The 26,388-nt window shown below is 34.4% G+C and overlaps 1 protein-coding gene across 1 annotated transcript in view; it reads right to left on the reverse strand.

The window, feature by feature from the left end:
* Positions 1–26,388, reverse strand: part of ARID2 (AT-rich interaction domain 2) — a 283,049-nt gene that overhangs the window by 106,543 nt on the left and 150,118 nt on the right. The window contains exons 7-11 of the mRNA XM_037848145.1: positions 7,382–7,448; positions 7,038–7,288; positions 6,618–6,714; positions 6,314–6,523; positions 5,301–5,465 (exon numbers count right to left, since the gene is read on the reverse strand). Coding sequence (XP_037704073.1) covers positions 5,301–5,465; positions 6,314–6,523; positions 6,618–6,714; positions 7,038–7,288; positions 7,382–7,448 — 790 coding nt within the window. The remainder of the gene's footprint in view (positions 1–5,300; positions 5,466–6,313; positions 6,524–6,617; positions 6,715–7,037; positions 7,289–7,381; positions 7,449–26,388) is intronic.

Below are 26,388 nucleotides of genomic sequence, written 5' to 3' on the forward strand. Positions count from 1 at the left end.
CCCATCCTTTATAAGACTATGGTTAAATGCATGACTAGCTTTGTAACCATGAATGAGTTACTTAAATTCTGTCTATAAAACGGGAAAAACTAACAGTAAATGGACCTCATAGGTAATTATATAAGGTTTAGAGGAATTTACACATAAAATACTTAAAACAATGCCTGGCACAAAGTAAGCACTATATAAATGTTAGATATTATTATTATTACCATGGTGTATTTTTCTAGATGGAAAAAAACATCTGGAACACCAAATAAAGGGAGAATTAGAAATATTAGTGTCCGCAAAGCCTCTTTTAACCAAGTACTACGGTAGGGCTTTCTGTCTATTCCAGTGTTTTATATATTATTGTTAAGGGCAAAACTTGGCATTAGAAATTGGGTATTCTGGCCCTTTGGTGTGTTCTGAATTCAAATATGTAGAATGATGACAATTTTTGTTCAATGTTTTTGCCTCTCTATCCCTCAGCTACTGTCAAAGAGGGCATTACTTCCAAGGGAGAGTCCCCTAGAAAAAGGAAATTACAGACTCCTTATTAATGAAATATTGATGGTGTTGGCATCTTATTTCATCCAGATGACAAACTCATGGCAAGTTGAACTATCTTAGAATTGTGAAGTGAGGTGGGTGTCATGGGAACACATTAACATACTTTCTTGAATTGAAAACAAAGTCAGATTTTTCCTAACAGAAAGTGAGTCTGATTAACCAGATGCTTTTGACAATAAAGCGTAGCTTCATTGATCTAGTTATTTGGCAGGCATTTTCCATAAATTGACAGAGATAAATCTGGTTTTGACAAAAATATAGTCAAAGCACATAATAAAAGCATTTTAACAACAAAAAATTGTACTATACTTGAAAAGAACAATGAAATGAATCATATTTCAATATTTCAATTTTCCTAACTGGGTGGTCCTAAAAGTTTAGTCTCCAAACCAGTGGCATCAGTATCAGCATCTCATGGGAACTTGTTAAAAATGCATCAGAAACTCAAGGTGTGGAGCACAGCAATGTGTGTTTTAATAAGTCCACCAGGTGACTCTGATGCACCCTAAATTTGAGAACCACTGTGCTACCACTTCCTGAATATACTGGGTTACACAAGGTATCTCTAAGTAATAGTGTAATTTACAGTCATGTCTTTTTGATATATTTTCCACACATACACAAGTCTCTAACAACCTGGCAACAGTTATTTTTGCAAGTCAAGTAACTGTCAATTCTTTGATTTTAACAAAATTAAAGGAGAATTCAATTAATTTGTCAGTTGATCATTAAAAATAATTTTAATACTTTTTAGATAATTCTGAAGAAATTCAAAGAATTGTAAATTCTAACCTCATCTATTTGTATGAACTAGATTTTTCATCTTACATGTATAAAAAAGGAAAAAAAACAGGAATGGAACTGACACTGAACACAGTTTCATTCTAGCAATAAATAATATTCATCTAGAGATATATGGGATGAATTTTTTCAGAAAACTTGGGGAAAAAGTCCCATCCATCTCATTAAGAGACGCACTTGCAGTAATTTTACCTTTTGTTTAATAATTGTGTATAAACTTGCAATGTATTTACTATTGTTTGATGTACTTTTTACTATTAAAACTCTAATGATAAAAAACTTTTTTAAGTGTTCACACTTTTTTATAGCAGAGAAGTAGGATAGGGTAATGAATAAAAGATTTTCAAGCAAAAATGTATTATATTAGGATAAAATTTTGTGAAGATATTGGAATATGAGTTCAAGGAGAAAGAGGGATATTGCAAAATTTCTGATGTTACGAGTTTGTATATTTTTTACATGGATGATGGTTATGTATCTAGATTCCACTAGATACAAAGTATTATAATTGTTTTAAAGTGTCAATTTAAAATATATAAAAAATATATTCTTTTCAATTATTTAAGTTGTGATGACGTTTAGATGTCAACCTTAAAATGGGTTAAAAGGAATATAATTTTTCACGGTGATGAGGAAAAGTTTAAAGATGACCATTTCACAAGAAAGCATCATTAAACAATGGTGGGAAAGATGAAATTATAAAAGATAACTATTCAAACAATTAAAGGTTGTCATTCAGGGTGAGCAAGTATAATAAAGTACTCAGCAGCTCAAAAATTAACTCTTTCAGGTCCCTAGAGACCTATTCAGACCTTTATCAATGAATTTTTGCATATATTAAAAAGCCACAAGCTCTGAATGTTTAATTTCCTCCATTTGCCATCAAATTTTAGGTTGTGGTGGGTGCATTTGTTAAGGTCAAAGGCATTGTTATGGTCAAAGGTCAGTGAAAAACCAAAAATAGCTTTCATCAAAATTACCTTTGAATATTTCCCAAATGGCCAATTATAGTTTAGTGTCTTCATGGACAATTTATGAAACTCTTTGTTAGACACTGTTTTCTATGGCCCTCATGTAATTTAATCTTCAATTTCCTCTTTGAGTATATCAATATATCTTTACCACCCATCAAAATGGCAACATGAACTGTTTCATTTCTTTGTCAAGGTTGAGACCATTAATATTCTGACTGTAGATTCCCCAAAATACATCTATTGCCTGTGGATGAAGGCTCATTGAGTATATTGGCAGTAAAAATAACCTATTTTTTTTTTTTTCCATGCCTTTTATTAAACGGCCAGTTCTGTCAGTTGGAGTCAAACAAGTTAAATGCAGATATGACACAACTCTACTATATACTTTAGGAGGACATAATGGAAATCAGTGGAATATGTGATACATATAATATACTTTGCATAAATAAATAATTTTAACACTATGTAAGTGGAGTAGAGAGGACAACAGGACCATGATTAAATATGTGGAGACCAGACAGCTGGTAAGAGATGAGTGCCTGAACTGTGTCCTAAGCAATAGCAACTGAGGACCCAACAAGATTTTGTGATAAGATGGATATATAGTTAAAGACTAATGAAATTTTTTACCTGGGGATAGTGAAGGAGATGAGAAAGACTTGAATATATTTCTAGACTGAAAGCAAGAATAAAGTAAAGAAAGATTTAAGATGTGACAAAGACAGGGGTATTGGCCTACCCCACCTCGATGGTTGCTAACATGACCACAGACATAGGGGACTGGTGGTTTGATGGGCTGAACCCTCTACCACAGGATTTACCCTTGGGAAGACTGTTGCTGCAAAGGAGAGACTAGGCCTCCCTATAATTGTGCCTAAGAGCCTCCTCCCGAGTGCTTCTTTGTTGCTCAGATGTGGCCCTCTCTCTCTACCTAAGCCAACTTGAAAGGTGAAATCACTGCCCTGCCCCCCTATGTGGGATCAGACACCCAGGGGAGTGAATCTCCCTGGCAACGTGGAATATGACTCCCAGGGAGGAATGTAGACCTGGCATCGTGGGACGGAGAACATCTTCTTGACCAAAAGGGGGATGTGAAAGGAAATGAAATAAGCTTGAGTGGCAGAGAGATTCCAAAAGGAGCCGAGAGGTCACTCTGATGGGCACTCTTACGCACAATTTAGACAACCCTTTTTAGGTTCTAAAGAATTGGGGTAGCTGGTGGTAGATACCTGAAACTATCAAACTACAACCCAGAACCCATGAATCTCGAAGACAATTGTATAAAAATGTAGCTTATGAGTGGTGACAATGGGATTGGGAAAACCATAAGGACCACACTCCCCTTTGTCTAGTTTATGGATGGATGAGTAGAAAAATAGGGGAAGGAAACAAACAAACAAACAGACAAAGGTACCCAGTGTTCTTTTTTACTTCAATTGCTCTTTTTTACTTTAATTATTATTCTTGTTATTTTTGTGTGTGTGCTAATGAAGGTGTCAGGGATTGATTTAGGTGATGAATGTACAACTACGTAATGGTACTGTGAACAATCGAATGTACGATTTGTTTTGTATGACTGCATGGTAAGTGAATATACCTCAATAAAATGAAGATTAAAAAAAAAAAAAAAAAAAAAAAAGAACTGGGGTAGCTGGTGGTAGATACCTGAAACTATCAAACTACAACCCAGAACCCATGAATCTCGAAGACAATTGTATAAAAATGTAGCTTATGAGGGGTGACAATGGGATTGGGAAAGCCATATGGACCACACTCCACTTTGTCTAGTTTATGGATGGATGAGTAGAAAAATAGGGGAAGGAAACAGACAAACAGACAAAGGTACCCAGTGTTCTTTTTTACTTCTATTGCTCTTTTTCACTTTAATTATTATTCTTGTTATTTTTGTGTGTGTGCTAATGAAGGTGTCAGGGATTGATTTAGGTGATGAATGTACAACCATGTAATGGTACTGTGAACAATCGAATGTACGATTTGTTTTGTATGACTGCGTGGTATGTGAATATATCTCAATAAAATGAAGATTAAAAAAAAGATGTGACAAAGAATGATACTCAGTGCACACACTGAGAAGAATTAAGAAGTAGGTTTGTAAATGAAAGGTAAATGAAGTTGAAAAAATTCATGCTTGACGGCCTCCATATTCCTTGTAAAGTAAAAGGTGAGACTGACTGAGAAAAGGCGCATCTTCCATTTAAAAAATACAAGGAAAAGAGGTGTCTTGGGGAAGGTAAGAAGTGGGAGGGCAAGTGAGCAGGTGAAAAGATGGCTTGTTTTTGTCAGGACAAACAAAGGTGTAGAAAGCTAAAATATAAAATGATGACTCATGACGAGCCAGGAGAAAGATTTTCAAGGCCTGAAAAGAAGGCTGGTTATAAGCATGCACTACACTTAAAAGAAACTGGAGTTAAACAGAATTGACCCAAGGGTCTCGAAGAAAGGTGCACATTTCCAGGAATGCAAACATGAGCGTGTGTGCATATGTGCACACGTGTCTCCTTCTAGGCTCTGATTCTGTGTAGTGCTGAGTCCAAGGGTTAGGAGTGTTAAGCATATTTTACTTATGTATTCTGATGACCACCTGAGAAAATTATAAGGTAATACATAATTAACCTATTCCTGATATGCCAATTTCCCATGATCAAAATCACACATAATAAGTCCACTGGGGTATTTACTGCTTGCATGAATGTGAACAGTTAGTCCCCTACACTCCTCTAAATCCTTTTCAACTTGATTTTTCTTTTACAGTATATCCCCTCTGTGCTCATCTTGATCCTGCTGCTCCTGAAATTTATAACATCTAAGATATTCGAGTACATATTCAAATTCTCCTTTGGCCTACTCTGCTGTAAAATACCAGTTCCCTGTATTACATATTTAAATTTATCCTTAGTATTAAATCTTACAAATCAATAACCACACTCAAAAAGATTATGTAAAAACACTAACCTGGGGCAGATGCTACATGGGTCTGGGTTTGGACTTGCTCTACAGCTTGTGGCCTAATTTCAGATAAAACTTGATTGGAACTTGGGTGTTCAACGAGTTTTACTGCAGCTAGTGCATCAGGGCCAAACATCTGAATATCCATAGAAACGAGACAGACTAACATATCTAAAATAAATTTTAAAACAAGAGTTATTAGTCAATAATATTATAAAACAATGTCATCGCTGGAAAATACATATGTTGTATAGAGTACTAGTTCTCAAATGCCAGTCCCTGAATAATTTTATATCAAAATTACCCACTGATCTTTAAAAAAGATTTTCAGCCTCAATATCTGAATACTAATTTAGTAGATCTGGAGTGGGGGCTAGGCATTTATATTTATAAAAGGATTTCTTCCTAAGTGATTGCAATGTATAGCCAGATTTAGGCATCAGTAACATTGAAATTGACATTTTAATTCTTAATAGTAATAGTTTTCAAGCTAAATCTTTATTAATTCTGATTTTAGCATTTATACCCAAGAAAGAAATTATTTTAATCATCAAGTAAGCAGATTTAAAACTGACAATGAATTAAGAAGGTGAGTTCATTGATTTAAGGATTCTTCTATTACCAGCAACTTCTAAGAACAGAAGGAACCTTGTTTCACTCAGCTTTAGCTGCTTACTAGTAGTAGCTGACTTACCACTTGGAACATAAAGCCCTGCTTTCCAGAGAATCAGACATAGCAGGTTTTTCAGTGTCAAATTTGACATAGAGTAACAGAAAAATAAAGAGAAGGAATAGGGATTACTGATAACTGTACTTATCCTAGCCTCTAAATGATAACAGATGTTCCCTGCTGGTTTGAGATAGGCCGACTGAATAATGCAAATAAGTGTGTCTGACGGAGTAATGACTCCTAAAACAAAACAGTAAGTCCCAAATATCAATTGTGATTTTTGTATAGAACCACATTAAATATTTTTCCTTGGTAAACAAATAAATGTTTCTTTTCAGTCTATTCTTACCTATGCTCTTTTCTACTTTTGCAATTTTTGTGCAAGCGACATCTCCCATTTCTGTGAGCATATATAGCACCTCGAGTGTTGAGATTACAAGCAGCACATCAGGTAAAGTGAGATGACAAATGATTTCTCTGTATGAGTCCTGATCCACATATTCGCAAATTAGAACACCATTATCTTCTGCTTTGCAAAGATTTCCCAAAATTTCCATGCCTGAAAAGTACATACACACACACATATATTTGTTGTTTTAGCAATGATGAAGTCTGTGCACTTTAGACAATGAGAAACTTAAGTGAGCACTCACCCCTCATCTTTAAAAACCTATCCCTTGACATTAGGCATTTTGTAACGGTATGAAACATCAGATGAGTAGTTTTGAAATCAACAGGGTCCAATAAAAGCTGAAAAAATGAAAAGACATTATTGTTGAAGTTATTTCTTTCAGTGTTGTAGATTTCAAATTTAATAAATATGAAGAATATTATGTAACTTTTCAAAAATTAATTTTTGTGAAAATTACTGACTACATTTGTAGAAATCATTTCAAATATTTTCCACAAAAATGTTATGATACTTCCACACCATGCTTTTAGCAATATATATAACTATTTAATATTCTGTAAATATAGCAACTATAATAGTGCTATATTCTAAAATTTTAGAATTTACTTTAAACATCTTTGCTATCTACAAAAATTATTTCAAAGTACTGTCACATGCTTACCTCAGCTGCAATATTTCCTAATGTGTCAAGTCCCAATTGCCTTAGAGAAATAAAATGACTATGTGCAGAAAGTAATAAGAAACGAAGACAGGTACGATTAGCTGCCAAGAACTTAACATTGCCCTCCTCAAAGGAAAGATTTCTCAAAATCACTGCAATCTGAAGTACCCGTTGTCCTTCAATATCATTAATGCCCAACTTTCGAGGTGGATGAAATAAAGATTCCCAAATCCATTCTCCTGATGTACCTTCTACAATAGAAAATATATATTTTACTCAAATTGCTATTTTATTTATTACTGACATTTCAAAATTATTTAATAGTTTTCCACTCATTGACTTACCATGAGACTTGTTTCTGTCAGAAATGAGGTCACGAACTTCATTATCATCAACAATGTCTTTCCAAAACTGTAATGAGAAATTATTATACTGAATTCTTACTATTTGAAATAATTATTCTATTATTTTAAAACAGGTACAAATGCTATAAAATTGTATTATCTCTACTTATTAAAAATAATTATATTTGGATACCATTACATTTTATGAATTTAATTATTTGACATAAATGCATACGTCTCTTTAAAGTACTTTTATATTACATATTAATTATATACTATATATAATATTATATATTAAAGGTTATCTTTTTAGACCAGGGATTCTTAAACTGGGGTTCACAAGATCCCTATAGGGTCTGTGAAAAAAAGTACAGCATCTGTGAACTTAACAAGGGGGAAAAATTATGTCTTTCTATTCATAAACCTGCAACTGAAATTTACCATGTATTTCAACTCTGAATGTTAGGCAACAAATCTTAGTAATATTAATAGTACCTGTGACTTTGTTACCAATTTGAATTATGGATGACTTGATAGATTTTCAGACCATATTACAGCAATGGAAAATATCTACAAATAGTGTTCATGCTTATCAATACTTAAAAATTACGGTAGTTATTAATCATAACACTAAATTATGCTAAATTATAATATTCCTTTTAATAAACACTTCTGTGGCCAACTACTGAGTGAATCTACATCTAGTAGACAATTAAACAGCAAATGGTGGAGTTGGGTTGCTTCCAAATTGGTAACCTAGATATTTAAGCTACTTCCCAGTACTCCTTATCAACAGACGATCTGTTGATCAATTATGTGGGAGAAATGAGTCAAAACCCACCCCACTGTTCACTGTTCTTTTTCAAGCTAAGAATGTTAATATGTCTATGAAAAATGAAATGCAGCTTTAAATTATCTATAATGTAACTATTTTTTATGTATTATTAAAGAAGCAAATGGACCCTTCACTTTTTATTTCTAAACATTCTGTTACATGTATTTCAAAATAATTTTTTCTTATTTGGAATTAAAGTACTTTTGCATTAAAGGCCACTAGTTGGAGAAGAGGTCCATAGGTGTCACCTAACCAGCAAAGAGATCCTCTGCCCCCAAAATTCACAATAAGCAATGTTTGGTAACTCAATTAAAAAGAACTAGGCTATGAAGAAAATAGACAATGTTCAACAACCAAGAAAAAAATGGCCACAAGGAATTCAAATAATGAAGATATCAGACATGGTATTTAAATGACTATGAATAGAAAGTCCAAAGAAACAAAAGACATGACTGAAAAGAAGAAAATATCAAGCTTGAAGTACAGTACATATACTGACATGTTAATAACTGGAGTTCTTGAGGAAGCAAGAAGAGAGAATGGGGCAGAAACAATATTTGAAGAGATAAGGACAGAGAATTTTTTAAAACAACCAGAAGACATTGTGCTGGTTTGAACCTGTTATGTACCCAATAAAAGACTATGTTCTTTAAATCTACACTTGTGGGGGCAGACCTACTGTGGGTGGGAACTTTTGATTAGGTTCTTTCTATGGAGATGTGACCCACCCAATTGTGGGTGGGACCTTTTGATTAGATTATTTCCATGGAGATATGAACCCACCCATTCAACGTGTATCTTGATTAGTTTACTGGAGGAGAGAACCCAAGATGGCGGCTAGGGAAGACAGGGCGAAAAAACACCTCCGTGAAAAATACTAGATAAAAGCCAAAAAATGACCCAGAACACCAGTTCCAGTGATGCACCAGCCGGACAAGATCTGCTAAATTCATAGGGACCGTGCATTTGGTGAAACCAGGAGTCTGCATTCTGAAACGAATGAGTGAGCTGGCTGAAAGTCTGGTGGCCGTGCTGCGGTGTGGGGAAACCGCAGGTTGGCATTTGGAGAAGGACTAGTTGTTTTTAAAAAAAAAAACCTGGGCCCCTGGGTCCACGTGGCGCGAAAGTAGGAGGGCATCCTTGTGCATCCTTAGAAACTGCACCTTCCTTGTCCTTCAGATCAGGCTCAGCCTGAGTTCTAGGATGGTAGTTTGTCCCCAGCATTAACATTCTAGTGCTGTGTCATTTCCCTGTTAGCAGGTTATAAATGACCGAAGTCCATGTGATCCTCCATTGAAGCAGGAAGACAAGCCTGGATGGTGGAGAAAGAAGTGGAAATAAACTCTGTCCAGAAGAAGCCTAAAGAAGATAGTGAGCAGATAGAGAAGCAAGATTTGGGAAGCAAGTTGCATCCATCTCCAGTAAAGAACAGACTGAGGAAAAAGGCAATGAATATAAGAAATTTGGAAAAATACTTCCTCTGACCTCAGAACTTTTTTTTTTTTTTAAGTCAACCCCTCTTTGAACTCACCCAGTAAGAGTCTGAAATGAATGATGTTGTGTAGGAAATAATTATCTTTTTAATTAGTTATATCCTGCAGCCACAGCTTACCCATTGTGGTAATAACCCCCCATAAAGTGTAAATCTGTGAAAATGTCCTATGGTAAAAAATTTGAACCCTACTGATAACAGAGTATTCATACTGAAGAGAAACCCTATGAATTTACTGAATTTGGGAAAACTTCTTTCATTCACATGTCATACTTCATTAAATGTAGAAGCCATGCTGGAGAGAAACCCTGTGCTTCTAAGGAATATTGAAATGCTTTTATCTAGATAACAAATCTCATTGATCAGAAGAAAATTCATACTGGAGAGGAATCAGTGAATGTAATGAAACTTCACTGAGCATTAGAAAATTTATACAAGAGAGAAACCTTTGAGTATACTGAATATGATAAAGTTTTCTCTTGAATCTCATTTCTTACTCTACATTTGAAAGGTAAAATGGTAAAAATCTTATAAATAAAAGAAATGTGGAAAAATCTTAAGCCAAAAGTAAATCCTCATTCATCAAAAAATTCATACTGGAGAGAAACCTTGTGAATGTGGGTAAGCTTCCATTCAGATGTCAAACCTCAGTCAAAAGAGAATTTATAGTGGGGGAAACCCCTTTGTCTGTAAGGTATGCGGGAAGGTCTTCAGCCACAAATCAAACCTCACTGAGCATGAACATTTTCATACTAGAGAGAAACCTTTTGAATGTAATGAATGTGGGAAAGCCTTTAGCCAAAAGCAGTATGTCATTAAACATCAGAACACTCATATTGGAGAGAAGCTTTTTGAATGTAATGAATGTGGAAAATCCTTCAGCCAGAAGGAAAACCTCCTTACCCATCAGAAGATTCACACTGGTGAGAAGCCATTTGAGTGTAAGGATTGTGGAAAAGCTTTCATTCAAAAGTCAAACCTCATCAGACACCAGAGAACTCACACAGGCGAGAAGCCCTTTGTATGTAAGGAATGTGGGGAACCTTCAGTGGCAAATCAAACCTTACTGAGCATGAGAAAATTCATATTGGAGAGAAACCCTTTAAATGCAGTGAATGTGGCACAGCTTTTGGCCAGAAGAAGTACCTCATAAAACATCAAAACATTCACACTGGAGAGAAACCCTATGAATGTTATGAATGTGGAAAAGCCTTCTCTCAGCGAACATCGCTTATTGTACATGTGAGAATTCATTCAGGTGATAAACCTTATGAATGCAATGTATGTGGAAAAGCCTTCTTTCAAAGCTCATCTCTTACAGTGCATGTGAGAAGCCATACAGGTGAGAAACCTTATGGCTGTAATGAATGTGGGAAAGCCTTCTCTCAGTTTTCAACTCTTGCTCTACATTTGAGAATACACACAGGCAAGAAGCCTTATCAGTGTAGTGAATGTGGGAAAGCTTTCAGCCAGAAGTCACACCACATTAGACACCAGAAAATTCATACACATTAAAAACCCTAAGAATACCTTTAAGGTGTGAAATTTTTTGTTGTGAATTTATATCTCACAGCACATCAGAAATAACCATTCTGAATCAAAGCATCCTGAATGAGGAAAATAAAAGCTAAAAACTTATGGGACACCAGAGGTTACAACGTACTGAAGAGGACATTTTGTGACCAACAAAAAACCTATAGCAAACAGCAAAGGTAATGCTGAAACTTTAGAAGCATTTTCACTAAAATTGGTGAAGAAGAAACATCATTGCTATCAGCATAGATCTGGAGATCCTAACCAATGTTATATATAAAACATTGTGTTGTGTTGGAAAGCAAGAGACAGTACTAGATATCATCTACAAATAATATAAAACTCTTGTGGTATTGATGCGGCAGAAAAGAAGTGAGCCCAGAAACAGACTCACACACTTATTAGAATTTGGAATATTATAGAAATGGCATCAGAAAATGATGAAGTTATGGGACTATTTTAAAAATAGTTTGAAGTTATTTTGTTGTCCAGGGAAGCGATAAACCATATACAAAAGTAAAATGCAAAGGGGTTAAAAACAAGAATATGAAAAAGCTATATATTTAAACAATCTTGAGATTAGGAGAGCGTTACTTCAAACAAATCCAAAATGCTTAGCAATTCTCTGAGTGTATATACTCAGGAACTATGTATCAGGAGGATATTTACTGTGGCATGATTTGTAATAGCCAAAAATTGGAAACAGATACCCATCAGGAATGAAATGGAAAATTCTTGTGATGGATTACTGCTATCTGTAAATTGCAACATAGGAGAAATGCACTGACAGAGAAAGGTCATGTTGAAAAATCATGTTGAGAGGGAGAACTCAAATTGCACAATGATACATATAGTACAATGAAATTTTTGTAAATTTGAATAAAGACTTCCCTCCTAAAATTCAGTAGTATATATTGCTAATGGATGCATATTGTATGTAAATATTTCTGAAATGGATTGGAAGGATACAGACCAAACTCTTGATAGTGGTTGCCTGTGAAGAGTGGGGGGAGGGGGGGATGAATGTGGGAGGGGGGGATTGGTAAAAGGGGATTGCAGCTTTATATATAAATAACCATTTCTCTTTAAAAAGACTGCAAGTACATATAACAAGATACTGGTTAATTCTGGATTGTGGTATATGGATATCTTGTCTTATTTTTTGTACTTTTCTGTATTTTTAAAATTTCTCAATAATAATAGGGATAGGGATGGGAAAGCTGTACCTTTAGAAACTATAATGGATTCATTCCAATCAAATACTAAACTTTTTATAGAAAATGTTTCTAAAATTTTGTCAATGGTGAGTGGATGGGTTTGTTCTCTATGTACTATGAAATTATCTATTTTATTAAAATTAAAATGACAGCAAAAAAAAACAAACAAACAAACAAAAAAAAACCTGGGACTGACTGGAAATACAATGGTAAGAACTGCGCAGTGAAGCGCGGCAGGAGCAGGTTGTCCCAACGCCTTGGTGTCTGGCGTGGAGGACAGCCCTTCCCACACATGCTGCTGACAGTCTTGGGGCCAGGGGGGCAGAGGGGAGCCAAAAGGAGAAAGAAACCACACCCCTTGCAACCATCTCCCCGGCGGGCTGGGGACGCTCCTGCCTGGGGCCAGACCCATAGCCCAGAGCTGCCCCAAGTGTCCCACCTTGTATATGCCACAATATCGGCCGTGGACAGTGGTCTCTAGGGCACTCGCAGCTAACTGTCCCAGAGCTGGGAAGAAGAAGCTGTATGAAGAGGGGGAAATTAACCCGCCCCATTCAACTATCTTTACAGTAGGCTGGGAATGCCTCTGCATGGCCCAGCGGCCCAGGGTTTCCCTGGAGGGCTGGCACGCACTGGTGACTTGGCGCAGCCTTCCCTCGGCAGGGGTCCTAGAAGAGCATGGCTGAGAAGGGGGACCCACTCGGAAATCCCAGGGACCCTACGCCAGTGCCAGGGACTTGTGGGTCAGTGGTAGAGATGATCTGTGGTGGGACTGAGGTGAAGGCTTGGACACTTGCAATGGCCTTAAATCTCTGGGAACACCTAGGAGGTCTGATTATTAAAGCTGCCCTGCCTCTCTAACCACCCAGACACACGCCTCACATTCAGGGCAGACAGCACCAACAACACACCCAAACTTAGTACACCAATTGAACCCCACAAGAATGAGACCCCCATACACCACAAAGACAAAGTTGGGGAGAACTGACTTGAGGGGGATAGGTAACTCCTGGATGCCATCTGCTGGTTAGAGAAACTGTATACCACCAAGCTGTAGATCTGAAAAATTAGAGATTAGTATTTTATAGACTCTGAAAGAATCCTATCAAGTAAAGCAAATGCCAAGAGGCCAAAAACAACAGAAAATCTCAAAGCATATGATAAAACCAGATGATATGGGGAACCCAAACCCAAACCCCCAAATCAAAAGATCAGAAGACAAACAGTACTTGGCGCAATTAATCAAAGAACTAAAGTCAAACAACGAGACCATGGCACAGGATATAAAGGACATGAAGAAGAGCATGGCACAGAATATAAAGGACGTAAAGAAGACCCTATAAGAGCATAAAGAAGAAACTGCAAGAGTAAATAAAAAAATAGAAGATCTTATGGAAATAAAAGAAACTGTTGCCCAAATTAAAAAGATACTGGATACTCATAACACAAGATTAGAGGAAGATGAACAACAACTCAGTGTCCTTGAGGACCACAGAACAGAAAATGAAAGAACAAAAGAAAGAATGGGGAAAAAAAATTGAAAAAATCAAAATGGATCTCAGGGATACGACAGATAAAATAAAACATCCAAATTTAAGATTCATTGGTGTCCCAGAAAGGGAAGAGAAGGGTAAAGGTCTAGAAAGAGTATTCAAAGAAATTTTGGGGAAAAACTTCCCAAACCTTCTACGCAATATAAATACACAAAGCATAAATGCCCAGTGAACTCGAAATAGAATCAATCCAAATAAACCCACTCCAAGACATATTCTGATCAGACTGTCAAATACTGAAGAGAAGGAGCAAGTTCTGAAAGCAGCAAGAGAAAAGCAATTCACCACATACAAAGGAAACAACATAAGACTAAGTAGTGACTACTCAGCAGCCACCACAGAGGTGAGAAGGCAGTGGCATGACATATTTAAAATTCTAAGAGAGAAAAATTTCCAACCAAGAATACTTTATCCAGCAAAACTCTCCTTAAAATCTGAGGGAGAGTTTAAATTTTTCACAGACAAATGCTGAGAGATTTTGCTAATAAAAGACCTGCCCTACTTCAGATACTAAAGGGAGCCCTACCAACAGAGAAACAAAGAAAGGAGAGAGAGATATAGAGAAATTTAACAGACATATATAGAACATTACATCCCAAATCACCAGGACACACATTCTTCTCTAGTGATCATGGATCTTTCTCCAGAATAGACCATATACTGGGACATAAAACAAGCCTCAATAAATTTTTTTAAAAAAATTTGAATTTATTCAAAGCACATTCTCTGACCACAATGGAATAGAAATAGAAGTCAATAACCATCAGAGACTTAGAAAATTCACAAACAATTGGAGGGTAAAAATGAGCGGGAGATGAAAACATTCCCAGATAATCAAAAGCTGAGGGACTTCAACACCAGTAGGTCAGTCCAATAAGAAATGCTAAAGGGAACTGAGCAGGTTGAAAGGAAGGGACACTAAACAATTGACTGCAACCACATGAAGAAATAAAGATTTCCAGTAAAGATCACATGGTAAATATAAATACCAATACTACTGTATTTTTGACTTGTAACTCCACTATTTACTTCCTACAGGATCTAAAATACATAAAGTGTGATGATAAATCAGTGGTTTCGGACTCAACGTAAAATATGTAATTTTTGACAAGAACTACAAAAAGTTGGGGGAATGGAGAAGTAAAGGAACATAGTTTATATGTCCTATTGAAGTTAAGTTGGTATCAAAGAAAAACAAGATTGTTATAGACTTAAGAGGTTAAATTTAAGCCCCATGGTAAACATAAAGAAAGTATCAGAGAATATGACCATAGAGATGAAAACTCGAGTATGGGTTCTGAGAAGTGGGGGAAGGGGCAATGGGGAGTTAAGAAATGAGTGTAGGGTTTCTGTTTGGGGTGAAGGGAAATTTCTAGTAATGGATGGTGGGAAGGTGAGAGCATTGCAACATTCTGAATGTGATTAATCCCACTAATGGAATGCTAGGGAGGGGCTGGAATGGGAAGAGTTAAGCTGTGTATGTTTCCACAAGTGGAAAAAAAAAAAAAAAAGAAGTCTAAATAGATAATGACAATTAAATGCCAAGGATAATCCTAGATGGGATCTGAGGATGGAGGAGAGGAGGCTCAAAGGGACACAGCTGGGACATAAGGAAAAAAAAAAAAGGAAATATAGAATATAAGCTTTGTATCAGTGTTGAATTTCTTGAACTTCTTAGCTGCACTTAATGGGAATGCATAAGAGAATGTTCTTGTTCATAGGAAATGTATATGTGAATTATAGTGCTTGTTCAAGGATGTGTGCAGCTTGCTCTCATATGTTCAGAAGACAGAGCAATAGATGATGGATGATAGGGAGGAAGGGAGGGGAAGAAAGACATGGTGGTGTTGACAGGATGTTAAAGCTGGTGGATCAGGGTATCGGGGGGCGGGTCGGGGTAGCTGGAGTTCTGTGTATGGGGTTTGTATTGTTTTTGCAACTGTTCCTGTAAGTTTGAATTTATTTCAAAATAAAATTAAAAAAAAATTAGTTTACTGGAGTCCTTAAGAGAGCTCAGGGAGAGAGATCAGAGCAGACACAGACCCAGATGCCATGAGATGCAGATAGAAAGACTTTTGGAGATGCTAAGCTAAGAAATGAAGCCCAGAGTTTGCCCCAGAGAAGCTAAGTGAGAACCTACAGACACTTAAATAGAAAGCCCCTGGCATCAGAAGCTGAAAGCAATGCAACCTGGGAGCAAAGGACCATCAGACACCAGCCACATGTCTTCCCAGCTGAAAGAGGTGTTCTGGACACCATCAGCCTTTCTTCAGTGAAGGTATCCCCTTGTTGATGCTTTAGTTTGGGCTCTTTTGTGGCCTTAGAACTGTAAATTTGTAAACTAACAAATCCCCTTTATAAAAGCCAATCCATTTCTGGTATATTGCATTCCACCAGCTTTAGCAAACCTGAACAGACATCAATCTACAGATTTAATAAGCATTACATACTCCAAGAAAAATTAAAAAAGAAAAGTCTAGGAAAACATCATCATAAAATTGTTGAAAAGCAGCCACGAAGAGAAAAATCTTAAATACAGATGAAGAAATAAAAGCACAAATTACCTTCATAAGGGCAACAACTAAAATGAGAGCAGACTTTGTAACAGAAATCATGAAAGCCAAAAGAAAATGGATATATTCAAAGGAATGGAAGAAAATTACTGCCAACCTAGAATATTTACAGTAAAACTATTCTTGAAGAATGAAGGTGAAATAGACAACTTTCGAAAACAAAAACAGAGAAAAATCACCAGCAAACCTGCACTAAAGAAAAATAAATTAAAAAGTAGATGTGGTTAAAACAAAATGACTATTTAATGTATAAAACAGTAAAAGTAATGTCTTAAGGGGTAATAATATATGTAAAATTAAAATTTAGGAAAAATGCTTTGAAGAGACTTTTGCTCTGTTCATAATGGAATAACAGCTTCTAGGCTAGTCATTCTACCATAAAACAAAATGCATGAAACAACTGTTAGAGATAGGAAAATAGGCAGTGCAAGACTGTAGTCACTGAAAAAAAGGAAAATAATGAAATGTCCTAGATTTTTAAGTGGACACACTTTCTGGACTATGACACAGGGAAGGGGAAGCAAAGAGATCACAATTATCACTAAGTGGAGGAAAGAGTTCACTGGGGCTAAGGTGCCTAGAATTTGCAGAGTGTATTTGCAGGAAAGGAAATGCTATGCATATGAAGAGCTCCATGAATCTGATATTGTTCCGTAGGTCACTGTGGCTCCATGAATAAATGATGGATCACCGAGAGTCTACTGCTGAATATTAAGATGCACATGTGTAGGGCAAAACTCTACTAGACCAGGCATGAAAAGGAACAGAACAACAACTAGGAAGGTATAAGCAGAACAATTCCCAGAATAGAGAAATCTAGTTATATACACAGCTCATTCAGTAGAGGTCCTAAAAAGGCCACAACTTTGGAGTAGGGATAAACTAGCCCTAAAGTAAACATGAATCTATACCTGCTGTAACAAAACTTAAAAAGAATCCTTTGAAAGATGAAGATGATTCAGGTATCCATTAACAGCATATGAGAACAAAATTCAGTATTCTTTAAAAAACAAAATCCAGACATTCAACAATATAACATTCACTACACTCATATCTAATAAAAAATTATAAGACATAAACAGCTGGAAAATGTGACCCACAACCAGGATAAAAATCAGTTAACAAACAGACACAGAGAAGAATAAAGATGATGGAATTAGCAGACAAGGTTTTTAAAACAACTATTTGTAAACACACTAAAGGATTTAAAAGAAAAGATGAACATAATTAAGAGAGAAATGGATTATGGAAAAAAGAAACAAATGGGACATCTAGAGCTGAAAAACCTCTGAAATGAATAATTCACTAGATAAGCTTAAGTATGGAAGATGAAGCCGTAACAATAGAAACTGTTATCTACAACAAAGTACACAGAGAAAACAAGGACTTAAAAAAACAGAAAGAAAAAACAGAGCTACAGCGATCTGTGGAACAATATCAGCAGTCTACATAAATATAAATGTAGTCCCAGAAAACACAGGAAAGAAAAAATTTGAATAAAAATTGCTAAAAACTATCCAAATTCGTTGGAAAAAACCAATCCATAAATACAAGAAGCTAAATGAACCCCAAGCAAGATAAATACAAAGAAAACCCAAGGCACATCATAATCAGATTAAAAACCAATGATATATAGATCACCTTAAAAGCAGTAAGAAAAAATACATTCTATATGGAAGAACAATGATAATAACAACTGCTAACTTCTTGTCAGAAACAATATGAGCCAGATGACAATAAAATGCTATTTTTAAAGTACTTAGACAAAACCCTAAAACCTAGAATTTTATATCTAGGGAAATTATATTTCAAACAAGAAGATAAAATAAAATTTTCAGGGGGACCCAAAAAGCTGAGAGTGCCTCAACTCAACCATAGAAATAATTTCAGAAGGTGTAAATTATCAGACTTGGGGGTGGAGGGTGGGGAGGACCCAACTACATGCTGTCATAAAGAAACACTCTTTCTAAATGCACAGATAAAAAGTAAGAGGACACATCATGAAAATATTAACCCTAAGAGAGTTGGTGTGGCTATATTAAATTACACACAGTAAATTTCAGGATAAGAGATATCAGAAATGAGGGGGAACATTTTGTAATGATTAAAAGGTTAATTCATCAAGAAAATATAACAACCCTAAATATGTATGCAACTAATAACAGAGCTTCAAAATATATAAAACAAAACCTGACAGAACTGAAAGGGGATATAAACAAATCCATAATTAGAGTTGATGATTTCAAACACTCATCTCTCAGCAAATGATAGAATAATAAGATAGGAAAGCAGTAATGATACAGAAGTCTTGAAAAACACTTGACATAATTAATATTAATATCAACCAGCTTGAGAAAATTAATATTAATAGACATTAAATCTAACAATAGAGTACACATTCTTTTCAAGTGTTCATGGAACACTAAGAAGACCATATCCTGGGCCATAAAACATCTTGATAAGTTTACAAGGATTGAAATCATATACAATTATGTTCTCTGACCACAATGGAATTACATTAGAAACCAATAAAAAATTTTAAGACGCTAGTTGGAAAAGCCACAGATAATTTGAAAATTAAACAATACGCATCTCAATAACCCATGAATCAAAGAAGAAATCACAACAGAAATGAGAAAATATCCTGAACTAAATAATCATGAAAAGTCAACAAAACAAAATTTGTGAGATCCACCTAAAGCAGCCTTTAGAGGGAAATGTATAAATTTAAATGCTGATATTAAATAATAAGAAAAGCTTAAAACCAATGACATAAGATCGAGTCTTAAGAGGGCTGTAAAAGAGCAAACTGATGTATAATGGAAGGAGCATATAAATCAAGAGTGTGTACTTGGAAATGGAATTTTTCTAAGGTCCCTGCATTATTCAAGAAGTGGTAAATTACTAACTTACTAATAAGGATTCAAATTACAATCTCTACTGTGACTAATGAGGAAATATTAAAAGATTATAAACTGTCAAAACAACAAAGGAGGAAAATTGAGTAATAAATGATATTCAGACATCAATGCAGAAAAAGTAAAACAGGATAAAGGACAAAAAAACAAAAACAAAAACAAAACACAACATAACAGGCAGGAAACACAGAAACCAATATAGACACCATATAGAAGAATGGTAAATTTAAACATAAACATATCAAAAAATTACATTAAATATAAATGAAATAAGAGAACTAATTTGTCATGCTGGGAAAAAAAATGTAGTCCAAACACATGTGTTCACAAAAAAACTCATTTAAAATATAAGGGTAAAAAGGTTGAAAGTAAAATATAAACTCTACAAGCACTAACCAAATGAAGGCTGATGTAGTTACACCGATATCAGACAAAAAAAGACAAAGGCAAAAAAGAGGGACATTTCATAAGTTCATCTGGAAAAAAAAATGTAACTACACGTGTATGTATTATATAAGACAGTCTCAAAATGTAAAAATGACATTATAGAACTAAACATTCACATACACAATCAAACTTGGGGATTTTAACATACTTCAATCCATAAATGTAGGAACAAGCAGACAAAAATTCCAGTATTGATGTGGAAGACATTAGCATCATGATTAATGGTGTTGGCCTAACTGACATAGAAAGAACACTGCACCCAACAACTCCAAAATATTTATTCTTTTTAAAAACGTGGAATATTTATAAAAACTGTCCAATGCTGAGCTAAAATAAAGGGTTAAACGTCTCAAGGGCTTAAAATTGAACACAGTAAGTTCTCTGAACACAGTGAAAATCAGTTAGAAATCAGTAAGAAAAAGAAAACTAGAAAATATTCAATTTTTTTTGGAGATTAAGAAAATTCCCTTCTAAATAATTTATGTGTCAAAGAGGAAATCACAATGGAAATTAGGATATTTTACAACAAGTTAATGAAAACACAACATATAAAAATTGGTAGGATAAAGCTAAAATTGTTCTTAGAGGGAACAGATGGCCTTAAACATATGCAATAGGATGTACAATATTAAAACAAAATAAAAGCAAATATCAGAACTTCCGGGAAGACGTTGGAGCAGGTAAGCTGGAACGGGGCCAGAGGACACCAGGGACCATAAAGGATCCCCCACAGTACATAAAGGGGACACCAACAAAAAAATGGAGAGACGGCGGCTGGAGGGAAGCAGTGAGTTGTTCTGCCTCTGGACTGCCTCACACCCTTCCCCCACCAGACTGGCAATAGCCTCTTCAAGAACATCAACTAGATGTGTCCCCTTTGCTCATAAAGCTGACACCACTTTTCAACATGAACAGGTTAGAGTGGTCACTGCGTAGACATCCCTGAAGATTGGGAAAGTGATTGAACTAGAGGAAGAGGTAGCAACAGACAGGATAGAATTTAACAAAGGATTATGAATACTAAATCTTCACATAATTTTCTTTGTATTAATTGCTAGGGTACTAGAATAGCTAGAAGGAAAGAACTCAAAAGGTGGAACTGTAACACGTGGCATCCTTTGAAATTTGTTCTATAGCTACTTGTTAAATTGTAATTCGAAAGCTATACCTTTTTGTATATATGTTTTATTTCACAATAAGGAAATAACTGAAACCATGGTAATATAATGCATAACAACTCTGGAAATTTCCTATATATCTACTTGTTAATTCATACTTTGAAAGATATTACCTTTTTGTATATATGTTATATTTCATAATAAGAAAATAACTGAAACTGCGGAATTGTAACCTATAATGTTTTTTGAAATTTGCTAACTACTTGTTAAATTGCACTTGGAAAGTTATCACTTCTATGTATATATGTTAAATTCAACAATTAAAAAATGATTAAATGAAAAAAAGCAAATATCAATGATCTAAGCACCAGTTCCAGAATTTAGAAAAACATGCAGCAAATTAAACTCAAAGAACATAAAATATAGAAATAATTATAAAGCTATGAGTAGAAATCAAGGAAAATAAAACATATGAATAAGGGTGATCATTTCATCTTCAACATAATTGTGCCTTCGTGTTTTGTGTGATTAGGGATAACACTGACAACCCACTCCCTACTGTGACTGCATCTTTAAGTAAAGGTTTTGAGGACCTTAAACTTTCATCATCAATTTTCTGGAGCAAAGAAAATTATTTGCCTTTCTCTGGCAAATAAAAATAAAAAAGGATCTGGATTTGATTGGTAAAGCGAGGTAGGATATAGGACGGTGGGTCAGTTTGTTAAGTGGAGAATTAGAAAGCAACTGTGTACCATGGTGAGAAATTTGAAGGTCTAATTCCCTCAAAGAAAGGAAGACAAAGGAGCTTGGCTGTCTCTACTTGAGCTTGGGTTAAAAACAAAAAAAAAACAAACAAAACCTAAATTTTACTCACTGGTCTGCTACCCAACACCTATGGATTTGGTTTTACTATCTGAGTCATCAGAAAATCCCCAGTGAAGAAATTAATCTAGAGTCATTCTGGGCAAGTAAACTATTTCCCTTCAAGTGATTGGTAAATGTAACACAGCACTAGATGGATAAATAATCAATCAAATTTGTACAAAAATCCCACAGACACAGGGCTCCTGAAATTTGTAAACCATTATAAAACACAGGGAATAATACATCATGAGTCAGAGTGAGTAGAATCAGAGTATATATTAGAACAAAATAAAAGCAAATATCAGTGATCTCAGTACAAGCTTTAGAAGTTATAAAACATGCAGCAAATTAAACTCAAAGAATAAAAAAATATAGAAATAATTCTATCAGGTATGTATATATATTTTATATAGGTATATAAATATATATTTGAATTAATTAAAAGCATAAAAGGAGAGTTAAAAAAAAAAAAACTGATTTGAAAAAGAACCAAGAGACCTTCTAGAAATTCAAACATGATCTCTGAATTGAAAACTTAAATGGGACAAGAGGCATATTAGATACAAATGAAGAGAGAATAAGTGAACTGAGAAAACAATCCTGAGGAAATTACCTATACTACTGAGCATTCAAAAAATGGAATATATTAAAAAGAAGTTAAGAAACATGGAAGATAGAATAAGAATTCTTTCAAATGGCAAAAGAAAAAAAAAATCTATAGCTGGTCACATGGTTGCACCATAGACAAACAAAAGATCCTAAATCAACCAAAAAGAAAGATCGGAGTACCTACAAAGGAAAACAAAATACAACAGAGTAACAGTAATAAAAGAAAAATAACTTATGAAAAGAATGAGGGTAAATAAGGACAATCAAAAACTCAGAATTTTTCCAAGAAAGAACCTTACTTGAGCTAGTTAACAATGTCTTACTTGAGCTAGTTAAGGATGTCTTGTACTTAGGAAAAAAAACATAAATAGGGAAGAAAAAACATAAATTCAGAAGGAAGATGAGATATACAAGAAAGAATGGGGACAAACAGATTAAAAGGCCTGCTTTCCTGAGTTTTAGAAGAGAGAGAATATTCTTAACAATGGACTAACAATAAAAACAGGAAAATAAATGATTATTTTCTCCACTTAGAAAATACAAATTTTTACTGAAATCTCAATAGGGATAATTTTAAATTTTTGACAAAAAATCTTGTTCTTTAAATTTCCAACATGGGCAAACAGACCAATGGAACAGAATAATATTAAGCCTAGGAAAAAAACCCATAAATATACGATCAGCTAATTTATGACACAGGTGACACTGCAACACAGTGGGGAAAATTATTTTTCAATAAATGATGACAATTAATTGGGTAACAATATGGAAAAAAACAAATCTTGACCCCTAACTCACACTATACACACACAAAATAATTCCATATGAATTGAATTGCATGTGTAAATGTGAAAAGTATAAGAGAAGAGAAAAAGTTGAATATCTTTTTGACTTTGGGGTAGGGCAAAACTTTGTACATAGGACACAAAAAGTGACAACTAAAAAAAATTAGACTGTATTATTAATCCAATAAATTAGACTATATTAAAATTAAGAACTTAGGTTCATCAAAAGACACCATTAAAGAATGAAAAATGTAGGTGATAAGTCTTTTAAAAAAGAGACTTTTATCCAAAATTACGTAGAAAGCTTTTGCAAATCAACAAAATAAACAATCTAAAAGAAAAATGGACAAAGTGTATGCACTTTACAAAAAAAACTAAATAGCCAAAAGCAATCTACATTTCATAAATCATCAGAAAAAAAGGAAATTAAAATCAAGATGCAATAAAACTATATACCTATCAAAATGGTTAAAATGAAAGAGAGAGACAATATAAAATGTTAGCAAAATTGAACAACTGGAACTCCAGTGAGAGAATAAATTGTACAAGCACTCTGAAATCTGTTTGGCAGTATCTATTAAAGCTGAATACATGCATACCCTATAACACTGCAATTCCACCTGTAGGACTATTACTTAACAAAAATGTATACCTTCACAAAAAGACATATACAAAACCTGTAAGAGCAGCTCTGTTTGTTTCCAGACTAGAAATAACCCAATCCTACTGCTCTATCTATTTAAAGTAGAAAGGACAAATAAATTTCTGTATATCCATTCAAAGGAATTCTATACAACAATAAAAATGAAGTACAAATATTTAGAACAACATGGATAATCCCTCACAAATATAATGCTGAGCAAAAGAAGCATTGGGTGGGTGGAAAGCATGGGAAGAGCAGGTAAAGCTTAGTAGGAGTGACAGAAAGGGGGAATGAGTAGGGATCCTTTGGGGATGCTGATGATATTCTCTTTCTTGATAGGGGTGCAATTACATTGGTGTAAACACTTATTGGGCTGTCTACTTATATACACTTTTCTTAGTGTCTGTTATAATTTAACAAAAAAAATTTAAAGGAACCAGGAGAAAAGTAAATAAATGAAAGAAAAAAATTAACGTATCCTGAGCTTAGTTTTAATATATACAACAATGATTAATATGTCTTTTGGCATTTACCAGAATTTTCTCTTAATTGCGTATACATATTTAAAATATGGACATCTGTCTGCTACTACTTTCTCTTTTGCTTTCCAAGGTCCTCCCAATGTAAGCATACTTTCTTTATCTCAGGGTATTTGCATCTTCTACTCCCTCTATCTGCAAAGATCTTCCTTATCATTCAAATCTACCAAAAATCATCAGATGTCTTATCTCCCCAGAAAAGCCTTTCTTGAAAACTTTCAAATGTTATGACACCACATCCCTCCCCATGTGTATTGTAAATTTCTATCACATTAACCTACTTTTTTTCTTTACAGTACTTCTCAAATTCTCAAATTATGTTGTTTACTTTTTAACGTCTATCTTCCTATTCTGGAATAAAAATTCCTTGAGATATAGGCAACTTGTTTATTCCCCTGCCAAGAAATGCTCCATAAATATTTGTTAAATAAATGAATTGATTTTTAAAATAATTTAAAAGACATACAAAAGTAAAATAGTTCAAACCATTTTTTTCTCTGAAAAAATAGTATTTTAAAGCTATTGATTAGGTATTATCAAATTTTTAATTGATTATATAATACTTCATATAGCACTAAGTCTAGCTATTTTTGGACACACATTTTATTTAGCATAATGACATGAAAAGTAGCTTTACCTTACAATTCAATTAAGGTGGTATACTTTTCTTAATGGATTTTAACATTCTTATTCCTTGACTTAAAGATTTTACTTCTTAGAATTTATCCTAAGGAAAAAATTATTTGTATTCTTGAAGACTTGGTTATAAATATGTTTTGTCCCAGGAAGGTTTATAATAATGCAAACAATCTAAATTTCTAAATAAACAATTTCTAAATTGTTTACATGAATAATGCCTCTGATATGAAATAAGGAACCATCAAAGTGTTAAAAAATATTTAAAGATGAGAAGAGAAGCTCACAATATAATAAGTGAAAAGGCAGGCTACAAATTAAGTTCAGAATACAATGTAAAAAATATTATTTACATAGAAAGAACATAATGGATGTATATAAAAATATCAATTTTTTTATTTTTAGATAGGGGAATTAGGGTGATTTAATTTTCACCATTTGCTATATATTCTAACTTTTCCACAATGTTCACTACATTCACATACCACACAATCCAGAAATTTTTTATAATGGTAGAAGATAACTCTGTAATATTAGTCCATATGAACTTTTAATTCTTCACTGAAAGGAAAGAAAATATTTTTACATGATAGATTTTAAACATACCCATGTGGTAGCTGTGGTGGTTTGAAGTTATATGTATCCCAGAAAAACATGCTCTTAAACCCAATCCATTCCTGTGGATGTTTACCTGTTGTAACTATGGCCTTTTGATGAGGTTACTTCAGTTAGGGTGTGACCCATCTCAATCAGGATGGGTCTTAATCCTATTAATGGAGTCCTTTATAAATGGAATGAATACAAAGAGAGAGAGAGAAAGCCACAGAACCAAGAACCTAAAACCAATATAACATGGAAGAGAAGAGAGAGACCAGAAGACACTACCATGTGCCTTGCCATATGTCACAGGAGCCAAGGGTCCCTGGCAGTTCGTCTCCAGGAAGAAAGCATCGCTTTGATGATGCCTTGATTTGGACATTCTTATGGCCTCAAAGTGTAACCTAATAAACACCCATTGTTTAACGCAAACTCATTTCATGGTATCTGCTTTCAGCAGCCTAGGAAACTAAAACAGTACCTAATATAAAATTTTGTTATAGAGCAATGATGCTGAGTGTCTAACTAAAATGCTTCAATTTTATTTCTTCTTAGGTAAAGAAAATTACTACATTAAAAAAACAAACACTCCCTCAGTGGTACTGTTAGGTAGGAACCAAAATTGTAAGGATTTTATGAAGATGTGAA

The sequence above is a fragment of the Choloepus didactylus genome, chromosome 8 (assembly GCF_015220235.1).
Source record: "Choloepus didactylus isolate mChoDid1 chromosome 8, mChoDid1.pri, whole genome shotgun sequence".
NCBI lineage: Eukaryota > Metazoa > Chordata > Mammalia > Pilosa > Megalonychidae > Choloepus > Choloepus didactylus.